This window comes from Cebus imitator, unplaced genomic scaffold (assembly GCF_001604975.1).
Source record: "Cebus imitator isolate Cc_AM_T3 unplaced genomic scaffold, Cebus_imitator-1.0 Scaffold219, whole genome shotgun sequence".
In the NCBI taxonomy this organism is placed as follows: Eukaryota; Metazoa; Chordata; class Mammalia; order Primates; family Cebidae; genus Cebus; species Cebus imitator.
Window position 1 is genome coordinate 1,943,179 of NW_016107534.1, and position 9,387 is coordinate 1,952,565.

Here is a 9,387-nt window from a genome sequence, read left to right on the forward strand (position 1 = left end):
TTTAGTAGAGATGGGGTTTTGCCATGTTGGCCAGCCTGGTCTCGAACTCCTGACCTCAGGTAATCCACTCACCTCAGCCTCCCAAAGTGCTGGGATTACAGGCATGAGCCACTGCGCCTGGCCGATTTCTTACCTTTTACAGACAGCGAAAGTGATTTGCCCAAGGTCTTATGATAATCACAGCACAGCTAGGCTTCTGACTCAAATCTGACTCTAATGTCATCATTCTTTCAATCAAAGCAGTTTCCAAAATGTCTGTCATTCTTGCACTGTCATTGTGATTTTGGTCTTTATCTACCTACCATCTGCCCTATTAATGTTTTTATTGACATAAACTCTTAAATACATTTATTTAGAAAGGAATATTTTTATCGCTATCATAAAATGGAAAACCAGAATCACTTACCATAAGTGGAAAATGACTATAAAAATAAATACAGGTATACTTCACAGGTATTGTGGATTCGGTTCCAGATCACTGTGATAAAGCAAATATGGCAATAAAACAAATCACACAAATTTTTTGGTTTCCCCAGACATATAAAAATTTTTCTTACACTATACTGTAGTCTATTAAGTATGCAATAGCATTTTGCCTTTAAAACAATATGCATACCTTAATTTCAAAATACTTTAGTGCTAAAATTTGCTAATGATCGGCCAGCCATGGTGGCTCACACATGTAATCCCAGCACTTTGGGAGGCCGAAGCCAGAGGATCACTTCAGGTCAGCAGCTCAAAACCAGCCTGGCCAACATGGTTGAAACCCCCTCCCTACTAAAAATACAAAAAAATTAACTGGGTGTGGTGGCAGATGCCTGTAATTTCAACTACTCTGGAGGCTGAGGCAAGAGAATCGCTGGAACCGGGAGACAGAGGTTGCAGTGAGCTGAAATTGTGCCACCGCACTCCAACCTGGGCAAAAGAGCGAGATGCCATCTCCAAAAAAAATGCTAATGATCATTTGAACCTGCAGTGAGTCATGCTCTTTGCTGGTGGGTTTCCTTCATGAACTTTTCTTCTACATCCACAATTTGCTAATAACTGTTTGGCACAAGAGGCTTCACTTTCTACCTATCTCAGTTCTCAACAAGTCTTCCTCCCTAAGTTTCATTATTTCTAGCTTTTGCTTCAAGGTGAGAGATGTGTGGCTGTCCTTTCTTGAATACTAAGAGAGAATTGTAGGGTTCATTGGCCTAATTTCAATATTGTGTGTCTCAGGGAATAGGGAAGCCTGAGGAAAGGGAGAGAGAAGTGGGAAGGGCCAGTCAGTAAGGCAGTCAGAACACACATCACATTTATCAATTAAGTTCACCATCTTACTATTTTTATTTTATTTTATTTATTTTATTTTGTTTGAGGCAGAGTCTCGCTCTGTCACCTAGACTGGAGTACAGTGGTGCAAACTCGGCTCGCTGCAACCTCTGCCTCCTGGGTTCAAGGGATTCTCCTGCCTCAACCTCCCAAGTAGCTGGGATACAGGCACACACCACCACAACCAGCTAATTTTTTTTTGTATTTTTAGTAGAGTTGGAGTTTCACCATGTTGGCCCAGGACTTTGAGACCAGCCTGGGCAACATAATGAGACCTCATCTCTACTAAAAATCCAAAAAAATTAACTGGGCATGGTGGTGTGCACTTGTAGTTCTAGCTACTTGGGAGGCTGAGGCAGGAGGATTGCTTGTGCCCGGAGGTTGAGGCTGCAGTGAGCTGAGCTTGTACCACTGCACTCCAACCTGGGCAACAGAGAAATAACCTGTTTAAAAAAAAAAAAAAAAAGGATAGGCCACATATGTGCAGTGGGATACACTCTTCAGAGAGATAGGACCTTGGAGGTCGTTTAATGCAGAATCTCTTCCTCAGCATTCTAATCCCCACAACTACCTGCAGGAGATGTGTTTCAAGACTCCGGGCAGCTACCTGAACCCACAGATAGTACCATATCATACATATACTCTTTTTTCCTATACATACACATCTAGGATAAAGTTTAATTTATAAAATTAAGCACAGTAAGAAGTAAACAATAATAATAATAAAATAGAACAATTATGATAAATGCCATTATCACTACTCTTGCACTTTGGGGCTATTAATAAGTAAAGTAAGGGTTACATGAACACAAGCACTACAATGCCATGGTAGTTATCTGATAATCAAGACTGCTACTGGCTAATAAGCAGGTAAACACAGACAGCATGAAGATACAAGATGTCTCAAGCTACTCAGAGTGACATGCAATTTAAAATCAATGAGTTGCTTATTTCTGGAATTTTCCATTTAATATTTTCAGATTGCAGTTAATGACAAGTAACTGAAACCCAAAAAACAAAACCGTGGATGGAGTGGAATACTGCACACATTCAGATGCATGAGCATGCATGTGCGTGCACACACACACAATCTTATGCCATGTTCCCCACATGACCAACTGTCACGGGATCCTTGAGGTGTCACTTTTCCATCTGGAAATCTCTGTGGCTGGTGGTGCCTTTGCCTGAGTTTTGCTCATTCCACCTACTCGACCAGGCAGGCTGCACTCAGCTTGTGCTACTAGCCTGGATCCCACGGCTGCCAAGAACAAGCCAGGAGTGGAGCAGTCGGGGGAGAAGTGTGTGAACAAGCTGGGGGTCTAGCCACTGTGCACAATCAGGTGTGCCAGCTGTGGTGGGGCAGGCACTCCAGGTGCTGACAGGCCACGGCTCTGTGCAAGGCTTCAGCAGGACCACAAGTGGCTTTCACTGCAGGCACTGGGGAATGCAGTGGTGCCTGGGAGCTTGGAGATGCCAGGAATCACAGGGCCCCAAAGAGAAAGTCACTGCCATGGCTCAAGGAGCCCCTAGGTCTGGGATCCCTGAAGGGTCACAGCTCTTCTTTCTTTCTCATCACCCACAACGTGGTGGGTGGAGGGTTTGTTTCAATTCTGTTTGTGTTACAGCTCTTTCAGTCCTGCCATTTGGTGGATCTAGAGTTTTTGCCCCATGTTCAGGAAGAATGAGGTATGTGGACAACTTGGGGGTGAGCAAGGCAGAGAGGAGCTTCACTGAGCAAAAGAACAGCTCTCAGGAGACTGGCAGTAGGTAGCCCCTTTCTGCTGGCAGGCCATTCCAACTAGTTGAGGAAACCTGAAGTGGGTAGCTCCTTCCCATAGTCCCGATGATCTCTGTGACTCTGGCTGAGTCCTGGGGTTTTTATGGGCTCAGAAGGGAGGAGTGTGTGCTGACAGGTCCATGGGTGGCCATGGGCAGGCCTGGAAAAAGCACCATCCAACTGACCAAAGGGTCATCAATGAAGTCCTCACTCTGGAAGTCTTCCTTCACCCAGAACTGGCAGCCTGGCCCCCAGGCTTCAGGCTGTTCCTGGCTTAAAGGTGGGGTTTCACTGGGAACTTGCCCCTTCCCACCCAGGAACTTGTCTGCCTCCCACTATCAACATGCTGTCCATGGCACCCAGGCTGTTTGTGCTGAGGGGTACCTGCAGGCCGACACCAAGATGCCCTCTCCCCATGGCCTTTCTCCTGCACTCATTGGCACCCAAAGTCTGGAGGGGGCCAAGGTGGTAGTAGGGCCGGTGTATCAGTGCCACCCAGAGCACACACATACGTAGCCAGATTGCATAGCGTCCTGGTGCAGCCACAACTTTGCTTCACACCACAGTGGGCTCCAGGAGCGGGGAGAAGCCAGGGAGTGAGAGCAGGCACTTCTGAGTCTGCAGGGCAGGGGCTTCCTGGGGCCCTGAGAGTGCAGGGATGCCTAGGTCTGGAGCCACAGCTAGTAGCTGCAGCTGTGTCCAAGAGCACCGGGCTCCCACCCTGCCAACTCCATTGGTAGCGTGGCTCGTGCCTGTTCCAGCTCCTGCTGTCCCTGTGGAGCACATAACCCCACTGTGCCTCCCCTTCTGCAGCCAGCATCGACAGCAGCTGCTCCAGATGGGCTGCCACTACTATCACAACCATGAGGCCTCAGCTGAGACAGCTCCTTCCATGGCATATGTCAGTCCTGTCACTGAAGTGAATGCTTGTTCTTAACCTTCACTGTGCAGATTCACCCCATAAAACCTCACCTATTTCTCAGGACCGTTCTGCCCAGCAGGGCCTCCAGCTTGAAAGTAGAGAAGGCAAGGCAGGGACAGGATGTGCTCTATTACCCTTGAAATTTCATTCTAGAGCTGTGCAGTCCCATAGTTCTGCAATGACTGAAATGCTCTATAGTCCTTACAAGTCACATGTAACTACTGGGCATTCGAAATGTGGCTAGTGTGAGTGAGAAACTGCGTTCTTCTTCTTTTTTTTTTTTTTTTTTTAATGTGAATTACATTTAAATAGCCACATGCGGTTGGTGGCTACTTATTAAACAGCACAGCACAGTATTTGATAACAAAGAGACCTCTTGAAGGACATCTTCTGGATCAGTACCTATCCCAGATAGCCATAAACAAACCCTGCCACCATCATCTATCCCCTGCCTTTGAAAAGGGAAAGAATTTGGAAGGATGAACCTGTCCTCCTTTCTGAATATCCCCTTCTTCTTCTCCTTTCTCCCATATTCTTCCCTTTCTCCACATCCCAAGATTTCTCAGGAAAAGCCTAGACCTTTATTTGAAGGGACAGAATTTTGAGAATATTTAGAACTTACTGCCAAAAGAACCAAGTAAACGTGCCTCTGGAACATGTATAAATAAAGCACTTACGAATGGAAAGCAGAATATGAGAAATGGCACTTCACTCTGTTTGCTGCCATGACAAAAATACATATGCAATTAGGGAATGAATGCCTATTTTCTTAGATTAAGGAATTACAGTAAATTTTCTTAGATGTAGAAATGATATTGCGATTATGTAAGACAAGTTTCTTATTTTGGGGGATGCTAGAAGACTTAGGAATAACATGCCATGATGTAATATCTGTGTGTGTATGTGTGTGTGTGTGTGTGTGTGTGTGTCTGTGTGTCTGTGTGTCTGTGTATATGCACGCACATGTGCATACATGTAGGCATATGAGCACTTAAACACCAAGATAGATACATGTATAATACACATATAGATACATAGATAAGATAAATTGATGCATTGATGCATAGACAAATACATTGTTTAGATACATATATTGGCTACATACATACATACAAGCATAGATTAGATGGTAGATACATAGATGTAAACAGGTGATAGGGCAAACTGTCTATAATTGTTAAAAATAAGAGTGGGCAAGGGGTGCTCATAAGGGAAACATGATGGATGATGGAACTACTGCTAATAAAAACTGTTTTTATTACTGCTGAGTGGAGACCTCTTAAGGCCAGTGTGAGAAGTGGGTGGGTGTCGCTTCACCAGCCCCTCCAATAGGGTGACATGCTGGAGAAGCAGCAAGGCAGGGCCAGACAAGGTCCACACAGGAGGGAATGATCACAGGAAGGAGGAAGGAGCCATAGTCTGCATGGGCAGGACGGTAAGGACAATGGGCAGGATGGTATTAGATCCTCCCAAGGCCATCTCCTTCCCACTCCTGCCTCATTCCAAGCTTACAGTAGTGGACAGCCAGGCCAGAGCAGGGCCTGAGAGCCACCAAGACTGGCCAGGGGCCAGTGGGAGGAAGAACAAGGAAGGCAAAGCAGTCCCGAGTCCAGGGAATTCGGCTGTGAGGGCAAGTGGCCTGCGGGGACAGAGAGGAAACTTAGGTTTATTGCTCTCACCCCACCTCTCAAAGTGACTGAGGGAGAGAGGCTGAGACATCAGTTTCTCACCCTGCATATACACACTTGAAGCCCAGTCTCACACCCTTTACCTGCTATGGCTGTCAGTGATACCATAGACTCAGGGGTTACTAGTCTCCCTAACTTTGTGGGCTATGCAAAGAATGAGGAAAGCTGTATTGAGTTTCCTTTGATGACCCCCACTGGAGATCCATGCCCTCTTGGAGGTTGAGTCAGCTGGCTCTCCCCATGTCCTGCAATACTGAGGCCTGGCCTGAATTCTTACCCCAGCAGGGCTTGAGACAGGATTTAGGTGGGGTGTCACTCAGACACCTGTCTGGTGCTGTTGCCCAGCACAGCTGATAGCAGGAGGGACCCAGTGGTTCCAGGGCAGGCAGGGCTGCTGTGGGCACACTGCCAGGGGACTGCTAAAAAAAAAAAAAAGCAAGAGAAGAACCTTAGCTGCCAGTGATGCCTCCTGTTTAGAATGCCAGGACCCCAGGGCTGCCTGACACCCAGGTTGTATCCTGCTGAACTCCAGAGAGAACCATTCACTTAGTAGACTTTGGGGATAGTACTTTCTTGATGTGGACCCTGTGGGGCCCTGGGGAGCCAGAGATCCTGGCTCAGGCCAGAAATGGGAGAGGTCGTAAGCCCTTCAGTCTTCCCAGGTCACAGACTCCTCTCTCCTCCCAATTACCTGTGCAGAGATGATTCCTGGGGCAACCCTTGGCACAGTCAGCCCCTGAGAAGCACCTATAAAATGACAGTGAACCCACTCAGAAGGAGGAATTGGGTTTGGGCGCAGGAGGAGCATGGTGAGAAGCAGGAAGGTTAAATGCAAGGAGGTTCTAGGAAAGTCAGCAACTTCTGGCTGGGGTGGGAGGAGATGGATATTTTAACCCAAAACTGCCCTCTTCCCCAAGACAGGTCCTTGGGAAACTGGAGAAGAATGATTAAATTCCAGTGATGGTACTGGGGACAGTGCAGCCTTAAGAGCAGGGACTGGGTGTGCCCAGCATCTAGCACAGGGTCTGGCACTTGGGAGATGCTGAGTAAATGTTGGATGGATGGGTGGGTGGATGCATAGATGAATGGAAAAATGGATGATGGATGCATGGGTGGGTGGATGGATGCATGGGTGGATGCATGGGCAAATGGATGGATAAATGGATGCATGGGCAGATGCATGGATGAATGGGTGAATGGATGGATAAATGGATAGGTAGATAGGTGGGTGGCTGGGTGACTGGGGGTTGAATAAATGGATTCATGGGTGGATGGATGGATGAAGGGAAGGATGCATGGATAGACTGGTGGATAAATGGGTAGCTGTGTGGGTGGGTGGATGGATGAATGGATGCATAGATGGACAGATGGATGGATGGATGGATGGATGGATGGATGGATGGATGGATGGATGGCTAGGTGAGTGGGTGACTGGCTGGCTGGAGGGAGGGAGGGATGACTGGCGGGCTGGCTGGCTGGCTGGCTGGTTGGATGGATGGATGGATAGATGGATGGATGGATAAATGGATAGATGGATAGAGGATGAATGGATGGATGGAGCATAAGTGGGTGGGTAGGTGGGTGACTGGATAGATGGATGGATGGATGGATTGATACATGGGTAGATGGATAAATGGATGGATGAATGGAGGATGGATGGATGGATGGATGGATGGGCAGGCAAATGGATGATGGTACAGAGCAATCACCTGGAAGCTGCATTTCCCACTTGAGCTTCTCTTGTCGGCGCCATTTGGCTCTTCTGTTGGAAAACCAGACCTGAGCGAGGACAGGGACAATGCAGCTGGCTGTCCTTTATGCTGTCTGGCACCTGCTGATCTCACCACATGTTCCTTCCTAGCCTGAACTCACAATGTTGACCCTTCCTTGGGCCTGACATCCTCCCTCCCTGCCCTAGCTTTTGCTCTCTGGCCCCTTCCTCAAATCAAAAGTTTTGGTTGGGAAAGAGAGGAGAGCAATCAGCAGAATGTGAACAAGGAGGGTCTCATCTCTGATTTTTGCTCCGAACAAGTTTGCGTCCACCTTCTCACCTCCCCTCTCCACCTCATTGGAATCCAAAACCCTGGCCGGCATAGACTCTTCCTCCTTGTGGTTTGTGCACAGTGTTGCAGAGCCCACTCACCCTCACCGTGTCCTCAGGCAGAGAGGTGGCAGCAGCCAGCTTTCCACGGGCCACTGAATCAGGATACTGCCCACGCTGGAACTCTGCAGATATAGAGGCTCACAGAGTAAGGGCACCAGGAGAGGAGCAAGGCAGGAGTCTCCCCTCAGGCAACAACCCCAAACTACCTTCCTCCTCAAGGCAGGGCCACTCACAGCTTGCACCTCTCAGCCTTTGCCCACAGGCCTCAGGGCCACTGTCCCTGTGTCACACCGAGGACTCTCTGACCCTCCATCTCCCCCAGCCCAGCACCTTTCTCCAATGCTTCTGCTTGGCCTGGGGAGAAGATAGTCCGATTCCGGTGGCTGGTTCCTGGGTGGGGACCCCGGGGAGTCTCAGAGCCACTATGGGGAGGGGGGAGAGCTGGAGCTGAAACAACTAAAAAAAAAGACAACAGTTTGTTCTGGTTTGTGATGGTGATTCCTCTGGTCAGATGGGGTCCCTGAGTCCCTGGGGCTGCAGCCAGGAGACGCCATGGGTGGAAGAGCAGAGCCAAGATGCTGGGGCTTTCACAGTTACTTGGAGGTCACTGGAGGGTCACTTGGTGGAAAGGGTTCTCAACACCACAGTGGGGTGCATACTTAATGTGCAGGAGTTTGGGGGGATCAGCAGCAGGCTTGGTCCAGGTGTGTGTGATCCCAACGAACATGAATGATGCTCTAAGAAGCTATGAACGGGGCAGAGGGAGGGTATGAGACCCAGTCCTGTCTCTTCTTCAGTAGATCCTGTGAACCCAGGGGCTAGGGAACCTGGGTTCTGTTCCAGGAACTGCCATCAACTAGCTGGTGTCCTTGAGTAAGTTACTTCACGGGACCTCAATTTTCTTCTGCCAGGAGAGAATAAGACTCCCTGCCTGGTCCTCCTTATTGGGTTGTTGAGAGGGTGAACCAAGAAAGAACGAGAAAGGGCTTTGGGAAAGCCCTTTTAAGAAAGGGCTACAAAATGCTGGAGATTTGATTCTGGTTAGCCCTGGGGACAACTCCAAGACCCACCTGGTGACCTGAGCTGTGCCCACAGTAGTCCCTGGTCCTCCTGCAGTGCCCGCAGGACTCGATTGATGGAAGAGATCTAGGGGTGTTGGAGTGTTGTGGAGAGATGGTGCTCAGACCGGGTTTGCACCCTGAGGACATTCCTCTTAATATCCTTTCTCCCCTTCTGTCTCCACCCAAGCATTGTTCCCAAGAGCAGCCTCCTCTCTCCCTCTATGCTTTCTTATGCTTTCTCCTTCCACTTCTCTTCTTACCACCACTTTTCAAAAGAAAAACTTAAGGGTCAGAAGAGCCCAGGAGTCCTGTCACCAGCCTGGGATGCCCACATTGCCAAATAAGAAATGCTCTTTGTCGGTTGGGCGCCGTGGCTCACGCCTGTAATCCCAGCACTTTGGGAGGCTGAGACGGGTGGATCACGAGGTCAAGAGATCGAGACCATCCTGGTCAACATGGTGAAACCCCGTCTCTACTAAAAATACAAAAATTAGCTGGGCATGGTGGCACGTGCCTGTAGT

At 48.6% G+C, this 9,387-nt stretch overlaps 1 protein-coding gene across 2 annotated transcripts in view; it reads right to left on the bottom strand.

The window, feature by feature from the left end:
* Window positions 1-4,960: 4,960 nt before the first annotated feature.
* The window catches only part of PAX4 (paired box 4), a 5,803-nt gene continuing 1,376 nt past the window's right edge, over window positions 4,961-9,387 (bottom strand). Inside the window, exons 4-10 of one of the 2 annotated variants that reach the window (XM_017549486.2) lie at window positions 8,876-8,951; window positions 8,136-8,261; window positions 7,845-7,927; window positions 7,411-7,480; window positions 6,393-6,448; window positions 5,979-6,120; window positions 4,961-5,432 (exon numbers count right to left, since the gene is read on the bottom strand). In XM_017549486.2, the coding sequence (XP_017404975.2) occupies window positions 5,293-5,432; window positions 5,979-6,120; window positions 6,393-6,448; window positions 7,411-7,480; window positions 7,845-7,927; window positions 8,136-8,261; window positions 8,876-8,951 (693 nt within the window). In that variant the 3' untranslated portion in view covers window positions 4,961-5,292. Of the gene's footprint in view, window positions 5,653-5,978; window positions 6,121-6,392; window positions 6,449-7,410; window positions 7,481-7,844; window positions 7,928-8,135; window positions 8,262-8,875; window positions 8,952-9,387 lie in introns of both variants that reach the window. The other variant, XM_017549485.2, reaches the window with a different exon arrangement.